General features: G+C 45.5%; 1 protein-coding gene across 1 annotated transcript in view; it reads right to left on the bottom strand.

Annotated features, from left to right (window-relative positions):
• rrbp1a (ribosome binding protein 1a) overlaps positions 1-21,364 on the bottom strand; it is a 31,685-nt gene extending 10,321 nt beyond the window's left edge. Inside the window, exons 1-16 of the mRNA XM_036547224.1 lie at positions 21,198-21,364; positions 16,903-17,546; positions 8,059-8,213; positions 6,516-6,638; positions 5,856-6,008; positions 5,358-5,476; positions 4,616-4,769; positions 3,222-3,360; positions 2,637-2,818; positions 2,022-2,062; positions 1,846-1,936; positions 1,557-1,597; positions 1,387-1,477; positions 1,094-1,134; positions 475-562; positions 159-196 (exon numbers count right to left, since the gene is read on the bottom strand). Coding sequence (XP_036403117.1) covers positions 159-196; positions 475-562; positions 1,094-1,134; positions 1,387-1,477; positions 1,557-1,597; positions 1,846-1,936; positions 2,022-2,062; positions 2,637-2,818; positions 3,222-3,360; positions 4,616-4,769; positions 5,358-5,476; positions 5,856-6,008; positions 6,516-6,638; positions 8,059-8,213; positions 16,903-17,533 — 2,087 coding nt within the window. The 5' untranslated portion in view covers positions 17,534-17,546; positions 21,198-21,364. The remainder of the gene's footprint in view (positions 1-158; positions 197-474; positions 563-1,093; positions 1,135-1,386; positions 1,478-1,556; positions 1,598-1,845; positions 1,937-2,021; positions 2,063-2,636; positions 2,819-3,221; positions 3,361-4,615; positions 4,770-5,357; positions 5,477-5,855; positions 6,009-6,515; positions 6,639-8,058; positions 8,214-16,902; positions 17,547-21,197) is intronic.
• Positions 21,365-22,472: the final 1,108 nt, after the last annotated feature.

Below are 22,472 nucleotides of genomic sequence, written 5' to 3'. Positions count from 1 at the left end.
AGAACATTTCAAACATCGGAAAATAGTGGAATTAGTACCTCAGCACCAAGCCTGATAAAGTGCCATTTAATTGCACTTGAAAGCCAATTTACACGAGTACTATATCTTACTGATGCTAAAAGGATATAACTCCAAGGCACAGAAAAACTAAAATGTACCTCTTTTGTAGCTCCTCCATCTCAGCTGTGTTGTCAAGCTGCAACAAAAGTATAAAATCCATTAGGATTGACTGGAAACATGGCAAGAGTCATTTTCCATTTAATCTACTTTGTTCTTCTACCTTGTTTGTGATAAGAAAAAAAATATATAACATTACACATTATTAAAAAGGAAGTCACACAAAGTCCCAGACAACAGAAAAACGTTATGCCCAGTTAAGTTAAGACTTAAGTTCTATGAGCAGGAACAACTCTGGAGCTCAAAGTGAGCAGTTAATTCCAACACGTGAAGCTTTCACACATGCAGGAAGCTTACTACAGTGTCTGTGTCTTTGACTTGTTCCACTTCTTTGACTTCCTGCTGTCCTTCCAGAGACACCTCCTGCTTCTCCTCTTCCGTCACACTGTACAAACGATACATTTATAGTTGGAGGAGAAAGGCACAGAACAATGCAGCGCTGGGTCTGACAAAAGCCTGGCTCCTTTCGCCCCACTTTCTGTATGCGTCATTCTACAGAAAGCCAGTGCAGCAGCTTGCGTTACAGCTGATGGGAGTATCACTTACTGCCCAAGTGCTGCTGACGCTGAGGCATCTTCAGAGCTGAACTTACGAATGTAAGTGCATGTATGTGTGAATGTATGTCTCATTTTTGGTAATTAATTAAATAGGTGAAGCTGCTTTCAAAGGAGGGATTTTTTTTTACTTATTGGGAATAAATCCTGATGTTTGTGATTTTGTCATTCCCATATTGAAAGGCCAAAATCAAACGATTATGGTGAATGATGTTGATTATGTGTAGATCTCACATGCAGCTCAGAAGCTAAAACAGTTTTGGTGAACAAAGCCACGCTCCATAGTTAGGAGTAAGCAACATACACAAGCATCAAGGATGAAAAGGGATTAAGCAGAAAGGCTGCAGAATATCTAAATATACCTGTCTTGTAGCTGCTCTCCCTCAGCTGTGCTGTCTGGTTGCTAAAAAATAATAGAAAATATGGTGACAATAGGAACAGCATAACAATGACTTCTGGCTTATCTATTAAGCAAAGGAATCATTGCAATCTTACTAGCACCAGATTCAATTCAACAAAACACATCCAGTGTTTGTCTATTTGAGAACCCTATGTGTTAGAAACAGGTGAAAAAGCTTAGATTGAAAGCAAATTGGAATTCCATGAATAATCAGCGCATGTGATGCATGGAGCTTCAGCGGGGTAGGAAACTCACAGACTGTGTGCTTTTAACTCTCTCCAGTTCATGTTTCAACTGCTGCAATTCTTCTTCCAGTGACGTCACCTGGTTCTCTTTTTCCTTAAGACTGTAAATACAATACTTTCATTAAAAAAGGTCATGATCGACCGAAAACTGAAACCCCAGAGTTAATGATCCAAACGTACCTGTTCTGTAGCTGCTCCACCTCTGTCGTGTTGTCTGCTGCCTAAAAATATCCATTTAAAAAGCCGTTAGGAAACACGTTAACTAAAAAGCGCAAAGCAGCGGCACTTTACACACTTTGCACCCAGGGGCACGTGACAATAATTCAGATCGCAAATCCTCAGAGATCAGAGGGCTAGATCCTGAAGGGACGGGCAGGAAAGGGTGGCATTCTGAGGATGAGGCAGACAGTAAATGGGATGTTTGCTCAGCAGATTATGCGCCTGGATTTAACTGAGCCGGGAGACCTACTGTGTTTGCCTTCTCTGTTTGCACCACATCCGCCTTCAGCTTCTGCAGTTCCTCCTCCAGTGCCGTCACCTGGTCCTCCTTCTCCTTCAGGCTGAAAGAGCAGTACATTTGAATAAATACAGCCTAAATATACTTATACTTAAACTTATTCAATTGAACAAACTAATTAAACAAACCTCTTTTGCAGGTCCCCGGTCTCTGCTGATTTGGTGGGCAGCTGAAATATGAAGAGAAAGTGGCTTAGTTTGAGGCAACATTTGAAGTAAAGATATCAAAAGAATGGGGTTCCAAAAAGAATTTTTTTTGAAGTTCAATGCTAGCGCTTTTAATGCCAAGCTAAAATAAGCTCAGTGACTAAAAGCTATACAACCACCCTCTCTGGAGTAATGGACGTTATTAAAACTCTCTGAAAGGAGAAACGTCTCTTTGTTACACTGTGAATTGCTTTTTCCATGGTTTCCTCAGCAGCACATGGAATAGATTCAGTTGGATGGAGCGCACACGCACATCCACATACTAAAAGCGAATAAATACATTCTGAATTCTGTAGGCATTCTGGCACGAACTGCAGAGCCAAAAAACTCTGCAATTTACATGAAATTGAAAAGAAGAGCATTTACCCCAGACACAAGCAGCTGTGTCATATTTCTTTCAAAGTGATACCAGTATCATCTGCTTCAAAGTGCGGTCTCATGACTGATGAATCAGCCTTATGAATATGAATCGTGACTGTGGTTCAGATTCAAACCCGTGAAACTGCAGTTCCCTGTGCCAGGGTAGAGGGAGCTCACCTCTGTCTCCCCCTCCACTTCTTTGCTCTGGCTCGCTCCCAACAGGGTCTCGATGGTGCCCATCTGCTCCTGGAGCTGGGCCTTCTCCGCCTCCGCCTGGCTCAGCTGGGCTTGCAGGCCTTCCACCTGGGCACACCTGTCCTTGAGCTCCGCCTCTACGCCGGCCACACGCGTCTGAAGCTCTGCGGGACAGCCACAGTGTTGAGCGGTCAGGGCGTTATGACAAAGTTAGCCTACCACTTAAACTGGCAGAGGGCAAGTGAGACTCCATCATGGGACATCAATAACTCGCTAATATGAACCAGTGAAATATATTCAAAGTATTCTGCCTGGATCCTCGAATGACAGAACATGAAAGCCCCAGCCATCAAAAAATTCATGGAATCAAACAGAAACCTATCCAATCGTGAGTGGCAACTAGTTAGTATCCTCATTAGTATGTAGTATCTATGTAGTACGGTATGTAGTATAAAGTATTGGTCAGTAATCAGGCCTGTATGCTGGTGGTGGTGGTGTTAAGGGCAGGGGGGTGGCGGTAGTGACGGTGGTGGTGGTGGTGAGGGAGGGGTGGTGTTACACACTGACCTTCCAGAGCGGCCGCCTCCTGCTGGGCCTTCTCCAGGTCGGCCTGCAGGGCGCTGCTGCTGCTCTGGCTCTTCCTCAGCTCCTCGCTCACCTCCTCCAGCCGGCTCTGCAGGGCACGGTCACTCTCCGCCTGCTCGGCCTGGAGGGGGACAGGGAGACGCGCCCGTCACACCCTGCACACTGTGGCACGCTGGTCCGCGCCCTCCCGCCAGCGGAGGAAAGGGAGGACACGCCGCAGCTGTGCCAGCCGTTATTCTAACCCTGCCTCAGCTCTCTTCCACAGGTCTGAGAGACAGCGTCACTTTTTCCACACCTCACAATCCGCCCTCGATCTCCCAGAAGAGGGAGTCGCCACGATCAAAGCTGAAACGGCGTCAGAAGTCATAAGAAAATCATCTTCAAACTCTGAATGACCTTGTTAAAATACTGCAAAACAACTCGACAGATAAACAACACAATAAACAGAGGTACGGCAGGGAAGGCCAAAAGACAGGAGGGACTGTGTACTAGGAGAGTGGTGTAAAACCTCTGATGAGACAGGGAGTTGCATAATAAACAGCGATAAAAACACTTCAGGCGGGGGTGGTTAACCATTGATCGGACAGGCAACCCTTTGGCCTACGAGAAACGCTGACTCACTCTCCCCAGCCGAGGGCCGCAGTGTATCCACGTAATGACGCCCATCCTGCCGCGCGGGGGAGCGGCCGTTTGGTTGGCTCGTGGGCACTGGCAGGTTCGGCGGAACGTACGTGTACATTCCGAGCCGCTTTCAGGAGGCATTAATGCGAGGCGGCATTCCACCGGCCCGTGCAGAGCTGCACGGCTACAGCAGCGGTCAAATGTTCCAACTCGATGCAACCAGTCCCATTATGGGGGGGGGGGGAATCTAACTGCATGCTTGTTGAATCTGTTCGACAGGCAACCAATGTGCTGCCTTAACAGACCTCGTACACACTCTACGAGTCTGGCACCGATTCAGCTCAAACTAGACTCAGAGAGGATTTTCACTCTGAAATGCATTTTCAATTCATCTAATGTGTCAGGTCTAAATAGTCACGACTACATTCACAGCAAGCCCTATCTAAATATATTCTAGCTGGCCAGATATCTACTGAGCAGAGCTCATGAGATGGGTTGCCAACAGCCAATGAAAAAAGAGAACTTTATGGCAGTCATATGGGATCCCAAAATTTGAATGTAAAAAGTTTGGGTGGTGATACATTTACCAGCACCCCCGCTTTGCAGTTTCTGGACTGACTTTGCAGGTAAGACTAAGGTTTGTTGTGTGCCAGCCATCAACGACATAAAGGACTTTACATTCACATTCAACAAGTCAACAATCAGAGCACAGCACTCCACTGGGGCTGAGGGGGGCTGGGAGTTCCTGTTCTCACCTGCAGCTGAGCGAGCTGCATCTCGGCAGCCGCCACCTTGGCCTCCAGGGCCTTCCTCTGCAGCTCCTCCGCCTGCAGGGCCTCGTTCCTCTCCCCAAGCTCCATGTTCAGCTTGGCACAGTCCTGCCGCAGCTTGGCCAGCTCCGCGTTTTGCCTACAGGAAAGGGAGGAGACTGCCGTTAGACAGCATAAACTGAGTCGGTTTAAGTAGGTGAAGTGACGCAAGTCCTGTAAACGCAAACAGCAGAGCTTTTTTACTGGGAAGCCAACAGTCTCCGCAGTCCCACTCTACAGTCCTGCTGCACTGATTGGGCTATTTGCCTTAAAACTGATGCCAAGACCTTTAACAGATCCTCAAGCATGCTTTCTAAACCACATTTGTTCTTGCTCCGTGATAAAACAGAAGAGACGATTAATGCCCCTCCCCTGCTACCAGACACGGGGCCAACATGATATGACGTGCATTTAGTCTAGGTCAGGGAGCTGGGCATGACCCAGTTACCACCCAGCTTCAATGCTCACTGTTCCTCAGGGACCAGACACCAAATAATGTTGTGTGCTCAAAGATGAAGTCATTCTCAGCAGCTGTTAATATTACCCATAGTGCCAGAGGAGGAAAAAACCTCAGTAAGGCATAGGGGGACTAGAAAGTGATTAGGTAAGATGCCCTCGGTGACAGGAGTGTTATCGCCCCCTTGTGACAGGTTCCCTGAAGAGGAAGCAGGAATATGGCAACGCTCACTTGCTCTCCGTCTGGCTGGTGGCCTGGTTGAGGGCGTCCCGCAAGATGGAGTTCTCCTGTTGCAGCCGGGCCAGCTGAGCGTTGGGTCCCTTCTCGAGCTGGTCCTGCAGGTTCTGGATCTTTGGGGAAAGGGAGAGAGGGAGGTCAGGAGAGGTCATTTCCGGGTTTGTGTAGCCCACTGTGCACAGTTCACAAAACCTGAGGAACCGTGAAGGGAGTTCAGTCGTACTAACACACAGCTGAAAGATGACACACTTTACCGGCTGTCCTTGAGATTTGTATAATATCATTAATAATATCACCAATTCTATTACCCATTACTCCACAGACTTGTTACACTCTACACACAACACAATTTTCTTCTTGGAGTAATTTAGTGTTTAGTTCAGTCAGGGCAAAAATCAGTGTGAAGCCCTAACACTCATGTTATGAGTGCTGCTTTGCACTGCTGATAGCATTGACCCCCTCAGCCAAATGCTAGTCCCAGTGACCTCTAACCTTGGCGTTGAGCTGCTGGGTCTCGGTCACATGGTCCTGGTAGCTGGCCTGCATTCGGGCCTGCAGGGCCACCAGCTCCTGCTCCCGAGTGCTCAGCTGCGAGCTCAGCCGAGTCTCCACCTGCGCCACCTTGGACTTCTCCGCAGTCAGCTCCTGCAGAGGGACAACAGAGGGGTGACGTCACTGCCACCACACAGGGCTCCGCATACACACCCGTCTGTGCCTACACTGTCCTCAAATGTCTCTGAGCACAGTCTGTTGCATGTGCTTGTAGTACAACAAGAGGTTCACCTTTTGAAGTGACACCCCACTTCTATTTGAGATGCGTACTAACACATGTGACTATATGAATGCAAACGTCTTCATATCAGATGGCAGATATAGCATGCAGCAGAAAGTGCAAAAAAGGACAGAGTGAATCAATTAAAAACAGATATTCACTGCATTACTTTATAAAATCTGTTCCCTCACAGTGTCATGGGTGGCTTTAGCCACTGTAACACCCAGCACATTCTGGGTCTGTGTGGGATCGGGTCTGTATAACCTAATCGCTTTGTCGATACTCTAGATGGCTTTTGGTGCATAATGCACTTGGACATACACATGCATGCGCCCACACACACACACACAGATTCCCGCTGGGTCTCTCCCCGGCCTCACCTTGGACAGCTCCCTCAGGCGGTTCTTGGCGGCGGCTGCATCCTCTTGCTCGGCGGCCAGCTGCCTCTCCTTCTCCTCCAGCTGCTTCTTCAGTGCCGCCACAGGGTCCCCCTTCTGGGTGGCCTGATCACAGAGACACACAGCAGGACCGTCAGCCGCGCAGACGCGGGACGTCACCAGCGCCTAGCCGCACTCGGGCGGCACGACCGAAAAACAAACCCCAAAACAAGAAACAACGCTCTCAAGGAAGAAGTGACACTGCACAGTCGACATTTCGGCAAAGGAAGGCAGGCAGAAGGAACGTGAGGAGTAGGTTACATTTTTCGGCAAAACAACAATTGTGAATCTAATCACATGACAGAACACAACCAGAAGAAAATCCTCAGAGAGGACTGATGACAGTATTTATGGAATGTAAGGAGCAGGTTTACATCCTTCATCCTCCCTTTTAACCCCCCTCTGAGCTGGCCAGCAGCCGCCCCTCCAGACAAACAACACAGGCAGTATCCAAGTGGAACATAGGCGGTAGTGTCCTGCACAGTCTTTCATGCCACTACATTAAATGCACTTTGTAAGTAGCAAAATATAAAACGTAAGCAGTTTCAGCCTTAATCCCTCTAAGACGGGACAGCCTTTGCTGTAACCTGAAGGCCTGAGCAGCATGCGAATGGTTCCCTCTTTTTCCTTCACACCGGGGCTACATTGTGGGCCCTGTGGCCTGCCTGGCTGAGTCTGGGTGCGATTCACTCAGCCGGCATCAATCTGCAATGACTTACATTCCCCCTTGGCTCAATGAACACCCTGGCATCGATCCATATTTCTGGCAAAGGGGCTCGGGGGTATTTTGCAATTAAAATACAGGTGGACTTAACAGCCTTACAGTCTACGGACAGACATAACATGTCTGAAGTTTGTAAAAAATCAAAATGAAACCCCCATGGCATTATAAACAAAGGTTTGGTAGAAACAACTGAAAGAGTCACCCGCTTTAGTTTAAATTAGGACTGTCATATGAGGCTGGCCTCAACCGATATCAAGGCATTCCAGACTTTGTGCTCAGCAGGGCCTGAAAAAGCGTCCAGACAGATGTACGTATCAGATGGGTAATGATGTTTATGCAGTGCAGAGGATTAGGAGGCACCTCCACTTCTTGGCAGAAACCTGAGGAGAGTGTGAGGGGGGAAAACTCGATATTTCTCAACAGGTACTTCAAGACCAAGAACCTTCCTTGCTGTAAATATGCCATAAACAGCGTTTCCTTGTAGGTTCATCATAGCTTTTCCTGATATTTACTGCAATTTACAAAATAAATACATATAACTATACAATACACAAAAAAAGACATTAGTACTTAACAAAAGAAAGCATCCAAATGAACTCACAAATTTTCCTTGCGTTCAACTTTCAGACACTTATTGTGCAAGATCCATTGCACTAACCATGCTGAAATGATGGTGTGGGAAAGCCTTGATATTTTGTTGCATGTTGGCTGGAGAGAGAGAGAGCGAAAAGAGCAGTGAGAGCCGCAGGCGGGTTGCCCTACCGTGTGCCAGGTGTCCTGCACAATGCCCGTCTTCTCGGTCAGGATCTCGATGAGCCGCTGTGCCTCGCCCTCGCTGAACACCATGCTGCTCACCGTGGAAACCAGCGTCTTGTACGGCAGGTAGAGGGGCGCATCCACGGAGTCTGCCGCCACAGCTACGGAGAGAGAGAAGGGACACATTAGTTCACTGAAGCAGAGTCGTACTCACCGGCATCATTAAATCTACCGGTTTTAAAACACCCTGCCTGGGGGGGACTGGAACACCTTGCTAAGTAGAGAGATTATCAGCATCATGATACAAGGGAACATGAATTTACCTGTCTCAATGAGAACAGAACACATATTAGGACAAAGTGCATCAAGACCACGTAATTGGAGCAGCAGTGTAGCATAGTGATAAGGAGCAGGACTTGTAACCAAAAAATTGCTGGTTTGACACCCCACTGGGGCAGAACCCACAGGTGCCTCAGTAAATATCCAGCTCTATAATTGGATAAAACTTAAAAAAATGTAACATAAGTCACTCTGGATAAGCACATCTGCCAAACGACTGTAATGTAATGTAATGTAATGTAATGTAATATATAACGCCTATTTCGGCGCATACGACTTGCAGGGCTTTTCATCCACTGTGAAAGCTGAGCTGCAAACGAGGCGCCACTGGCTCACTGGCAAAGACGGCCCACACGGCCAGCGAGGATGATGAAGTGCGCTGCGTTACAGCAGCGATTTCCGCTGTTCCTTCCCTCTGCGCCATGTAAGCGAGAAGCGCAGGAGCAACAGAGCTCCGGTGAAACAATACAAGCTGGCAGCACTGGAGACACGCCCCTTCCCCCCCACCCACCCCACTGCCGTGGAGACCCAACTAGGACATGCAGTGGCCATAATCTGGTATCGGCCTGGTTACAAGCAGGAGGAATGGGGAAGGAGGACAGGTTTTCTCAAAGGCACAATGCAAGCATGCAATGGAAGTGCGGGGAGCCTCGGGTGAGCAATCAAACAACAGACTTACTCAAACTGGTAAGCACAGCAAACAGCTTTATCCTGCATTTTACCTAGCTTACAAAGACATTGTTTGTATTACAAATAGTTTCATAAATTAATGAAAGATTATTCTCCAGCTTGAGTGCCAGAGGTACGATCAACAGCAGCAGAAAACAAGATAAACCAAGGATTCCAAAGCATCGATTCATATAAAATAGATTATTCGATAGAGATTTTACGAGGATAAGATTTAAGGATATGATCAAAATACTTTTGCCGCAACTCCTATAAAATATGGGAAACTTTTAACTGAAAATATTTTCCATTTTTACAGATATAAACATGCAGTAGGTGCTCTTGGAATCAAATAAGCCTTCATTGACTTTTGACAGCAGACATAACGTACAAGCCAAAAAGCGTGCCTATCTGCTAGCAGTATCAGCTCACTGCTAGACTTGAAAGATAGTAAATGATATGATGCTACTGAGTTAGTAGGAAAGGTGGACATTTCCTTTGGGCAGCTTCCCATGACCTTTCAAAGACAGCGGGAAATGGCAGTGTAGCATAGCGGTAAGGAGCAGGACTCGTGCCCAAAAATTTGCCAGTTCAATTCCCCACTGGGGCACTGCTGTTGTACCCTTGAGCAAGGTGCTTAACCCAAAATTGCCTCAGTAAATATCCAGCTGTATAAATGAGTAATGTAAAAAATAGTAACCTGTGTTAGTCACTCTGGATAATAGAGTCTGCTAAATGTCAATAATGTAATGTAATGTAATGTAATGAAGCCATTAAAAACATTTTCAAGGATTTTCAAAGACTAAGGGAACCTTGTGAGCCTTGTCTACCAGGCCAGTCTAGGTGTCTGAGCAGGGCTCAGGTCAAAATGGTTCCCCTCAACGGGATACAGTGGGATAAGAGAGGCCTGACAGAAGCATCTGACAGACAGCTGCTTTGATGCCTCTTTCATCAGGGTATGCAGGAGTCAACCTACTTCTGCTGAATGACCTCACAAGAACCATCTCCATACATCTGCCAGTCCATCACACCTCACTGCTGCTGTCAGAAAAGGTTACGCTCACGAACCCAAAACACTGCGCTCAAGTGCATTCAACGCTGTACCAAAACAAGAGTACCCTTTCATCATGCCAGGCTGAAAATCAAGCACTAGCGCTCAAGTGTGCAGCTGGAAGGAGAGAGCACTTGAGACAAGCGATGCAGTGAATATTTCTGATAGCACTCGGAGAAACTGACAAAAAACAAAGGAGTTCAGGATAAGTGACATGATTGGCTCCTGACCAATGAGAGAAAGCGGACTGATGTAAGAGGCGGGACTCAAATCTCAGCGTCAACCGGCCTTGTCCCACGACGCCTCGGGCAACGCGGCCTCGGTGCCGGGGCTTGGGCAGGGTGGCACTGTCCTGAGAAGGCACGCCGGGCACGGAGAGACCCCCATTGTTCAGGCACTGAACGCATTTGTCTGCTAACAAAACAAGCCAGCTGGTGCGAGGAGGTTGTTTGGACAGTTGGGCAGGGAGCTCGCCCTGCTGAGTGCCCGCAATGTGTGAGAACCACAGCCGCTCCGCAGAGCCCGCTCAGCAGAGACCTCTACAGCTCGCCCACCTGAGCACGCCGCACGATTACGCTTTCCCAGGCGCTGGGTTATAACGGGGGCTTGTAGCCCTGAGAGAGCTCAGCAAATGGTTGGAGGGGAAAAGTGTACATAGTTCCGTGCTTTACAGTAAATTACATTATTGTCATTTAGCAGAAGTTGTTATACAGAACGAATTACAATTTCATCCATTAATAAAGCTGGATATTTACTGAGGCAATTCTGGGTTAAGTGCCTTGCCCAAGGTTACGGCAACAGTGCCCCAGTATGGAATCGAAGCAGCAACCTTTCGGTTACGAGCCCAGCTCCTTACCACCGTGCCACACTGCTGCCCAACATGTATGCTTGCCCACCCCAACCGCACTCAATTGGTTTTGCCCACTGCCCCAGACAACCTCACCCTTCTTAGGGAGGATTAGACCGAATGCAGTATGGCAAGGAAGATTAGAATCAGTTAATTATAATGAACTTGTGTGATCTGATCTTCGCAGCTCCGTCCCAGTGAGAGCACAAAACATTACTATTGCACGGTGAGGCTTAATGTCTGAGAGAGCCAGAGAGTTGCTGTAGATCCTTCTGACCTGCCTGTACAGTCATGCCTCTGAGAAGTGCTGAGCCAGAACTGCAGGCACAAAAACTTTTCCATTCATGAGATCTGGGGTGCTTAAAGCATGTTTCTTTTTCTTTGTGATGTCACAAATCGCGCTTTGCATTACATTACACTGTTGGCATTGAGAAGACACTTCTCCAGAGCGACTTACACAGGTTACAAGTTTTATGCATTTATACAGCCAATTTTATGGTATTTCTGCATTACATACCTTTCCAAAGGGTACAGCGGCAATGCCTCAGCAGGGAATTGAACCAGAAGCCTTTCAAATTCAAGCCCTGCTCCTTAGCACTATGCTATACTGCCAACCTTTATGGCAATCAACAGCTGGTCCACCAAGAACTGTCTTCTGAAAAGGCACCAATGACGCAAGCCAACTGCAGTGGACACGTTATCAAGTAATTTTCTTTAATCCCAGCACTAAAAGTTCCAAGCATAAATTTAGCTTGGAAGGGTTTATTTAAATATTAGCTTGGAGACATGGCAAGCAACTCCGGCTCCTTTCTGCAGGGTGAAGACCCAAGATGCAAATGCTGTTCAAATCACCGTTGCACTCATTGAACTTACTGTCCAACTGAGCAAGTGGAAAGTCCCGGTAAAGTTTTCCAGCCCACTTTCAGTGGGGAAACGGGTCACCAGCGCGGTTTTCCATGGTGAAGCATACTGTCGTAAACCAGCCCCTCCTCATTAAAGTCTGCCAAATTGCTCGAGAGCCACAGAACCCATCTTAATATATGTCCTGCAGAGACAGCCAATTCCAACCATTCAAAACTGGCCCACCTTTGTTCTTCGTTCAGATCCCCATTATCTTTCGTTTCAGCAGCCACTAATCTTCCTGGGGTCAACACATAAAATATTAAATAATTAATACAATACGAATAATTAGATAGAACCATAAGATAAAACTAAAAACAAACACAATCAAAGCCAAAAAAACTAGACAGCCTGAAAAACAATAACTTCAGACTGAGGGATTTCCTGGGAATGATTCACCTGAGGAAATTTCTGGATGACGTGATCTAAGACGGTTACTTACACTTTCATGGGTGCAGTGTACAAAGTAGTAGACTACCCTTCATATAACCATTAACAATTCTGACACTGACTCAGTTCATCTCAATTGCTCAAAAAAAACTCACTCAGTCTTATAAATAACAACAATCAAATCCTTTCCTTAAAATGAACTGGTGTCTGAGTCAATCAGAGAAATGCTTCTCTCCTTCCCCACTGGCATCTGGGCTTGGGCAGGGTCTGGAGTGAGGCGGAGCAGGTTAAAGGTGCCGGGTGCCAGCTGGGCAGGGCCCTGCAGCATTACGACCGCTACCACTAAGCCGCCCTCCCGTTTGGAGTCCCACCCCTGCTTGTTGTGGTTGCTGGAGCACCGTCCAGTCGACGAGTGATAATCTGCAGTGAAACGCCTGTAAAACCTCGGCTTCCTAGTGATGTAACGGGCGAGGAATGCAACAGTAACGGAGTCCCGTCCCCCCCCCCCCCCCCCCCACCCCACCCGAGTCCCAGAGCTGGAGGAAGAAGTGCTACTGCAGGCCTTCTCCGTGGGAGAGGAGTGGCAGGAATTACACACCAATCCGGACTCACTCATACAGCCAGGATGATGACACAGACAGAGGGGATTACAGAGAGTGAGACAGTGAGAGTGTTGAAATGAAAGAGAATTGGTTTGAAGTTTCCAAAGGACTCTGCTTCTGTGTACATACAACACATACAAATATGGTAATCAAACTGTAATCACATTTGATTTACTAAGCAGGAAAAAAAATACACTATAAATATTTGATCAAATTGAAAAAAGTCTCCCCTATCGGTAAAAAAGCTGTGCTTCCTGAATGAGAAATTTAGCCTGCAGTGCTTCAACAGCCTTTCCTCACGTGGCTCTGCCACGTTTGCCTCTCCAATATGAAAACAGCTCTTTGGAAATGAGCATAACAAATATATATCCTCGTAAATTATGTAAAAGCCTAGTTAAAAAAAAAGGTCTCTCAGTACCCCACTGTAGGGCATGCAGAATAAAATTCAATGCAGTCTGCACAGGAAAAAATGAACAGTTGATTCATTCACACTGTTTAAAAGGTACACATTTAATAACCCTCCTACTATTGCTTGGTAAACAAGGAGTAGATCTGGAGGACTCCGATGAAAAATCCTATACTAATGCATGCAAACATAGTGCGCACCGTGCTTTGTAAAAGTTATACTGTACGCACAAGCAAAGCAGTCATTGTATTATTCCAAGCCATTACTGTACCTGACCCAGAACAGGACAATTTCTCCCATGGGCACCAGCAAAAATGACAGAAGGGTACTGCGTTAAATGTGACAAGTGCGTTAAAACGCACTAAAGCTAAAAGCTGCTAACAAGCAAAGATTGGCCCCTTCTTGTACAGAATAGGGGCAAAGCCTTGAGGTTAAGAGAAACAAGGCTGTGATGTTCTTTTTTCCTAGTTAGTTCATTACACTGTATTGTGGGGTACAAAAAGAAGTAAAGAGTTAAAGAATGCGGACAGAATGTAATGAGTCATAAACGCCTCCTCCGGGATTCTCATGTGCTTGGGCTCCTCCGCATTCCCAGGCAAGCAGTGTGACACGCTGCTCCACTACGCAGAATCCTTTCCAAGGCTCTGCAGATCTGTGCCGGTAATACTTCAATATTGAAAAAAAAGGCTTTAACGCTCCTTAAAAAAAAAAAAAGAAATCTCTTACCACCTTGGGTAGCATTTCCACAAAGCAGTGAATAATTCAACAGTCGTATGGCTACGGTCACATTCTGAACAGGGGCAAACCGTCCAAGAAGCGTCTGATTAAACGATAAAGTGGCTTTGGCAGATAAGACTGCAATATTCACAAAAGCAATTAAGCTGGGAGAGGATTAGAGTACGGGAGTAACTTGCCGGGTTGTGGCTGGGAATTAGGCTGAACGGCCCCATTAGCGCATGCTCCGTTTAACCGGAGCTGCTGCTGCTGCCGCCGCCGCCGCTGGACCGCTCCTCGCATTCCTTCATGTTCCTCTCCGGCGCTGCATGCCTGATCAGATCAGCCTCCTCGCGGCTGTACCCAGTCCAGACAGCGCGATCGCTCCACCGAATGGGAGCGTTTGTTTCCCCTGTAATTACACAACCCCGGCGCTCCACTGCCCCGGAGAAGCACGGCCGCGTTCAAGGCATCTGGCGACGGATCTACGGAGTCAGCGAGAGCTCCGCTCGTGGCACCGAGCCTCGGCTCTAATTGTACGGAGCTGGATCAAAATGATAGGCCAGGGCCAGCGAGCACCAAGGCAGAGCAAAAGCCAAGCAAAAACGCAGAACCTCTGTGTTTAAAAAAAAATGCCAGCTCCCACATTACTAGCCTCACCATTACAAATTGTTTCATGCAGCTTCTCGATAATAGCATGGTCAATGAATTGAGAAGAGGTAGAAAGCAACATTGGCAGGCACCGTGTGATCCTTGGGTAAATTATTGTAAACTAAAAGCACTGTAAGTGTCCTAATGACTCATAATGAGTCCAAATGCCAGTCTAAAGTGCAGTCTGGAGGACAACTCAGCTGGCCCGCACTGGAGTCCCACACTGCTTCTACCCTGGCTAAGGGCTGGTTACCCTTTCACTTCGTCAAGCGATTAACATGATTGTTCGAGAAACATGGTCTCTGAGTGCAAGACTTTGTGAATACATACAGTACCAGTCCAAGGTTTGGACACACCTATTCGTAGAAGGGTTTTCTCTTTATTTTCACTATTTTCCACTGTTTAGAATATTAGACATCAAAACTATGAAGTAACACAAATGGAATCATGCAGAGACGAAAAGTGTTAAACAAGTCAAAACTTCTTCAAAGCTTCTTTGGCAGCCAAAAAATATTATTTAAATGATTTTTTTTTTTTTGGGAAAGAAATTCATACACAGGCATCAACTTCACTATTTACACTGGTCTATCAAACAAATTTCAAGCATTTAAGCATAACTCTTTAGATAAAAATGTCTTTGAATGCGTGCTTCCCATTGTCTGAATCAGGTGCGTTTTGACTGGTACTGTACGTTCTTGGCTTCTGTCACTGTTACACGGCCCCCCTGTCCCTTATCTCCACCCGCACACCACTAGCGGCATCATGCGCTCATAAAACACATTAGTTGCTCACTTGACAAGCTGATGCGATTCATTAAAACTCTGTACATTATGATGATCCAATAAGACATCCGCTTCTCGTGTTTGCGCCGGGGTTACCGCATGACTGGGAGTCCCTTCATTCCTGCGCACGGAGGAAGCAAAAGACGTGTCTGGAAGCGAGACACTCATGAGAGTGACAGGAATGCGGTGCCTTCCGTCAGCCAATAAAATCCATGCTTATAAACCAATTACACAGCAGGCCAACTTCAGTGCACTGAGGTAGGGTGTGTGCATCCACAGACAGCTGTGTGTGTCCTATATGTTCTGACTTGTCCCAAAACAACCTTTTCCTTTTATGTACCACTCGCACCTAGACTGTAAACCCGTTTCTTTTTTAAAGAAAGCTACTGGACAAAACACTGGTTCCCCTAATTACATGTCCCAGTTCTTATCCTACTTTACAATGACTTTTGTTTCATAGACTGTCGAACTCTTAAACAGTCAGGTAAACACTCAGGCTCCCTCAGGTATCTGTAATTGTTTCTGTATTGGTTTCCCTTCATTAACTGTCACTGAGCAATGAAGTAAAAACTGAAATCTGAAACAACATTTGAAAGAGTTCATGTAAATATTAGATGCTGAAGGAAAAGAGCTACATGCCTTGTGGTGCCACACACATTAAAACTGCAGGGGGAGAGGCAGTTCAAAGCACGCTGCTCTATGAGTGACCAGTGTACAAAATTGACAAATGCACAATAGCATAGGATTGGTCCAAAAGATCAAGATCACACTCAAGGGGTAGAAAACAGACCCAATATCCATAAATTGGAGATCATGATGTAAAACAGACCAAAGAGGACATTCTTATGATACTCATTCATATAAGTACCCTCCTATTGTCAACCTCTTCCCCAATAACATATTTTCACTTTGCATGCACATAGTAACATGGGCCTTCACTCGACATCTGTGTGTTGATCATTAAGCTTATTTTAACAGATGGTCTGATAACAGCTTATGTCAGACCGGTCACAGTGATCTTAACAAACATTCCCCCAGAGCCAAAGACTAGAGTGGCCTCCTAAAATATAAAGTGATCAGCTTAAAATCTGGTATGAGGCCAAGAAACAGTGGCCTTTGGGATCAAATCAAGAGGGAACTGCAACACGCAATGCATGTAAATTGTCCTTTAATCCTACGATTTCCATGATTATGATTTACTGTCACCAGGAATGGTGTTGTATCTTAAATTAAGCTTTTTTGTTAAACCATTTTCAAAAAGATTCTAACTTGTCTTATATTTTGTTGCGAGTCGACAGGTTTTCACAAGTAAACTTGCCAGTATGAATCATTAAAATAAAATAAATCTCTTGGAAGTATTTTAACAATGTGTGGGCACATTCCTTTCTTCTCCTCCATAATTTCTTTCTATTACTCCGCACCAGTGCTACACATTATGTCTGTGTGTAATTTCCTTTATTCTCTGTGATACTAAATAAATCATTTAAGGATAGATCCCTCACCCGGCTCAGCCTTCTTCTTAGAGGCCACTTTCTTCTTGGCGGGAGCCTCGGCCTTGGGCTCCTCCACCTTGGCGGGCGTCGGGGCGGCAGCGGGGGCACTCTGCTGGGCTCCTACGGGGGGCACAGCCATAACGGGGACTTCTTTGGTGACGGCCTCCAGCACGGGCGCGGGTTTCGGAGGGGGCGCAGCCTGGGTGGGGGCGGGCTCCACTTTGGCCACCTTCTTCTCCTTCTTCTTCTTGTCCTTGGGGGAGGGGGCGGGGGGCGCCTCCACCAGGACGGGGCGAGGGGCAGCGGCGGGCATGACGGGGGGCTCGGGGGCGGGCTCGGGTTCGGAGTCGCTGACCGTCTCGCTAGCCTCGGGGGCTCTCTCCGGCTCGGGCAGCTTGCCGTTGGGCTTGTCCTCCTTCTTCTTGTTGCGGCTCTTTTTCTCAGACGGCTTCTCCTTCTTCTTCTTCTCGGGGCGAGCCGGCTGAATCTTGCCCAGCTCCTTACGCTGCTTGGCCAGGGCCTCCTCGTAGGAGGTCTCCTTCATGGAGAAGGTGGAGACCAGGGCGATCCCGATGGCTGAGATCACCATAAAGCCACCGAAGACCACAATGCCAAGAGTCTGGGGGTCGTAGATATCCATATCTGTGCAAAGCCTGAGGAAAAACAACATCCATGTCAGAAACAGAGGGACCTCAGTGAGTTAAACCCCACAGGGGAACCCAACAAATTCCTGAACACTGACAACTTTGCTCACCACAAGCATTTCATTAGTGGAGAGATTTCGAGACAAAGGCTTCAATCAACAAAGGCTCCAATTTAATCCGAGAGGCTTCGATTTAACTCAATACATTTCTGTATGCAAATTTAAAATCTGTTTCTTCAAGGCATCACTGTTAAGGTACTTTTGATCAAAGTGCTGCACCATAAGCAAGCATGATGGCTAAAGCTTTATTGTCATTTTGCAGCACATTCCCAAGCTTTTCTCTCTCCTAAGGAAAAACACTGCATAATTACAGATCACAAATTTGGTATGTGTTCCATTCTGATGATGAATCATAAAACGATTTAACTAGGGTATCCTTTTAGACTTACAGTCTCTTATCTAGGAGAATTTCTTTCATTTTGAAGTGCAGTCCATGGTTAACCTTTTGTGTAAAAACAATGCCTTAACAATTCCCTCACCTTCCACCATCTACTGTGTTCATATTTAAGAAACACGGAAATTAGATTATTTCACTGTCTTCCATAAAGTGGTGGGCAGATATGAGACAAGAGGCTGCAAACATCTCAATTACTCAGTTAGCAACAATGTGCAAAGAAAACACAGAGCTTCAGCGCTCGGCTTGCTCCGAGCTACTTGCACCTCCTAAGAAAAAACAGATGTCTGGGAAAAGCAGAGACAGCCCCAGAACTTTTTCAGGCTACCTCAGAAGAAAAGTTCCTTTCATGAAGAAATGCAACCTCAGTCACTTTCGCCCATTGGAGAAGCCACGTTACGCAAGGCTCCACGCTGGGCCCTCCTCTCCAGCTGTGTCTGAGCTCTCTACACGTCGGCAATGGAGCTGATCCCCCCCCCCTTTCCCTCTATAGGACACACTCACCATTCCTCACTACATATTCCCCACACGTCAGGCCTCAGTGCTCCGTGCTCCGCCCCCCACCCCCCCCACCCCGGACATTCCTCAGGGATTCCTGGGTGAGCGGCCACCTTTCTCCTCCATGGGGGCCGGGGAGCTGTGCCTATCGCTGCCCTGTGGTGGGCCTTTATTACTGGGGAGACTGCCTTCTACTGGAGCACTGTGGATCTTGCTGGCGTCCACATAAATTCTTGGCCCCCGGTATTGGTGCTTTTTAACCCTTAGCTGAGAGGAGGAGGCATTCCTGTTACAGTGGGGGGTCAGGGAGGGGATACTCCTCCTAGCACCACTTTTCTTATACAATGATTTTTTTTTTTCAAATAGATTTAAACGACAATCTGCCCACAGGTAGCAAAAAAACAAATCAAACTCGGATTTTGTAGAAATGGAAAGCAAACTGTACGTTTGCTAATATTTCCTCTGTACTGTATTGTACTTCACAAAATAAACTCTGGTTATGCAATCTGGCCCAGTCTCAGTCAGTCTTGCGAGCATGCTCTGAGTGGCGTTTTGCAAAAAAGGTGCTTAAATTTTTGTAAGTTTAATATGCCCTCTCAACACAAAGCTACAGCATACCTCAGATGAAAGCTTAATCTCTCTGCTTTTCAATGGTGCCTGCTCTGCCGTCAGACTGTGGCTGCATCACTTTGAATATGAGGTCTTAACCAACTCTACAAAGCTCAATGTAGGATTACGCACACAAGCCGCACAATCCAACACCTACACATCAATCACTGTCTGGTGCAGAGTAATTAAAAATTCTTAATACGTCTACACTATCCATTTCAATCTACCAAATATATTTACTATGATCCCAACCCAGCATTTTCACTTAATTTTCTGGTTTGCATAAAACTGCAACTCTCTTTCATTTAGCAGCATCTTTCTTCTTTCATTTAGCAGTTTCATTGAATTTGCAAACTGCGTGTTTTAGTAAGACTATGGGCTATAGTTCTGTGCTTGCCAGCAGTGAAGCAGTTATTGAAATGTGCAACTGTAGATAATAATCAAACTTGGAAAGAAGCAACATACTCTTATTGTGGAGGCTGGAGGTGAGCAGATCCTGAAAGGGGTGGGAGAGAATGAACCCTGTGCCACTTCTTTCTGGGCTGTTAATCCCCATACTGCACCTCACCTCTTACATAACAGATGTACAGTAGACAGTTACAGTTCCTGACAGTATTGGAATAAAACATATCTTCAGTACACCCTAAACCCATCCAGACTACCTTCTTACAAAAATAACTACTTACTAGTTCATTTTTTTTACCAAGGTACCACGGTCTACGGAATCGACATGTGACCATTAGCAAGCAAAATACATTTTTTTTTACACAAAATAAAAAAAAAACATGCTGCATCACTGCAAAACAATTAGCAGGCTACGTCAAGTCTAGAACAAATATTCTGTAGTTTTTATGATAACTGCTTAGACGTACTGATAGGATAATTAGTTGAGTTCTTTGCTTGCTTAGAGAGAATGATGGAAACGTAACAATATGAGCGGCCGGACGATGAGCTTCAAACCAAAAATACCCAACGCTACGTGTCTACAGCAGCCAAAATTAGCATATTTCGTTTACAGGGTCGAATTTAATAAGTAAGGAAATGCTTACTGCGAAATTAGTATGCATAAAGAATATCAAAAGAGGCTGCTCGTTTATAATTCATATTTTAATCATTTCGGTTAACATTTTTTAAAAATATATATAACTGCGAAAACAATCTTGTTCAGTCATCTTGAGTAGTCCAAACAATAAGTAACAATGTACAGATAACCTACGTCGGTGAAAAGTTGCAGGACCACAGGAATGGCCCTTTAAAGCTGACCCGCTGCCAATGCGATAGTTGAACACGTAATCATTCCCGGATAACAGAAGCATGCATTCTTTAGCTTCCAGGTAAATAACAAAAAAAACTGTTCAAGACCACATGAAATTGTACATTTCATTTAGCTATACATGTTGGAAGGACAGAGACAATCCGTTAGCAAGCAAACGAAGAAAAATAGCGAATTATCTAAAATTCAGGTAACATTAGAGGTTGGATTGAGGAAATCAATGTGCATTCAGCCACTTCACAAGCACATGACGCCGTGATTAAAGTAACAACTTGTTAGCTAGCTACTGAATACTTAGGATGATTTAATAGTAGGATCAACTGGAAAAATAACTACACACTATATACACAACTTTGTTGACATTTCTGTTTGGTTAGATCGTCTACGTTTTTAAACATTACCTAAAAAGTTGCAAACCTATCATCAGCCAGTCATCCCAATTCTATTAATTTATTAAAAGTTGCCATTTCCTTCTAAAGTTTTGCTGACTAGACATAAGCTAGCAATTGCATTTTCCGTTAGCTTTTGCAGTTTGCATCATGTCAATGTCCCTGCAGAAGAGTTCCCTGTTGAAACGTATTAATAATAGGCTACATGTGATACCAAATAACTACTTTCAAGTTAGCAGGCTCCCATAAAACATGCAGTCAAGCTTTTTTCGAGCTGCATTTAATTCATTTCTCGGGCTAGCTGACTAGCTAGTTTGCCAGTAAGCTAAATGTCTAGCTGGCTACAATAAAATCCCGATTCATATTTGGATATCTAGAAACAAAAAGTCACAATTTTAGGCTAAGTACTGTATATAAAGCAAAACTGTTTAACCTCACCTTATCAACTGTCTGTAGTACTTGTATACCGCTTCAGTATTTCAAATGTAGTGCTTGCGGTGTTTTCAAAGCTCTGTCCTTTTTCTTTCTTCCTTGTCTCCGATACAAAATATCTCTCCCCAGGCTCCAGCTATCAGTACCTCGGAGTAGCCGCGGTCTGTGGAGTCGTGGCACTTTCTGTGAGCTGGCAAAAAGCCGGCCCGTAGCCCAGCTACAACTGATCTTGAGAAGATCTAATTGGCTAGAATGTAATCAATCATTAGAATGTAACCAACCATGTCACAGGCTTCCAGTCAGTGCCGAAAGTTCGGCGATAGCGTTGCCATGTTGTCGGGAGTTGTAGTCTCACCTCCGGTTTCCTGGCCGTCGAGACGGCTGTAACGTCATTAAAAAACTACAATAGCCAGGCGCCCGGCACAAAAATCTCGACCTGTGGATTTTTTTAGTGCTACGTCTTCTTAAGAGAATGTACTAGTAGTAGCATTGTTGTTATTGCCAGAAAGTGCAATACATAGAAATGCGTATACTGCTCTTTGTGGTTTTTTCCACTTTGTTAGTTTTTGAAGTATACAGTGTCTATATTAATATAAGGTGGTGGTCCCCTCCCCCTGGCCATTTTCTTTACTAAGGATAGGGACCACATGCATTGATTCATTTATTGAGTAACAATTTCTAGTCTTAAGTCTAAATGCCAATGTCTTTGCTCTCTGGCACATTGAAAGACCGTTGCATGGAAGACCAAGACAGTTCACTTGAGATCCCTTTCACTTTTACCCATCACGCCCTTGCAGTTTGTAGAGTAACGGGTCTGGGTTGGTGGTGGGGTTCTCCCACATGAGCAATGACATGTTGAAGTTTATCTATGTTTTCATGACAGTCTCATGTATCAGATCTGCTCATCAACAATCATTTGTTCAGAAAACATGATTAGATCATAGTTTACTCTCAGTATGAGAGCTATTTGTCAACATTGATACACTTGCAAGCCCAAGACACAACAAATATCCTGTATACTGTATAGATTTGTGGTCTTTGTCTATATAATTGAATTATCCCTATGACCTGTCAAACTGTATTCCAGTCATCTCATTTTTAGTTGATGTTGATCTGAAGTAGATTTATATGTATTTCTCCATCATAGGAACACAGATTGTCTCCCAAGGATATAGTTATGGTTTATCTTCACCTGTGAGAAGTGTTCAGAGCCTGGTTGGGCCTGCGACAATACTGGACTTTTTTATTTGTGCTGTAACTGGCAGAAGGACAAAATATGGC

Source organism: Megalops cyprinoides, chromosome 15 (genome assembly GCF_013368585.1).
Source record: "Megalops cyprinoides isolate fMegCyp1 chromosome 15, fMegCyp1.pri, whole genome shotgun sequence".
Lineage (NCBI taxonomy): Eukaryota > Metazoa > Chordata > Actinopteri > Elopiformes > Megalopidae > Megalops > Megalops cyprinoides.
Note: the sequence above shows the minus strand (reverse complement) of the source record. Positions and strands in the feature narration are given on the sequence as shown.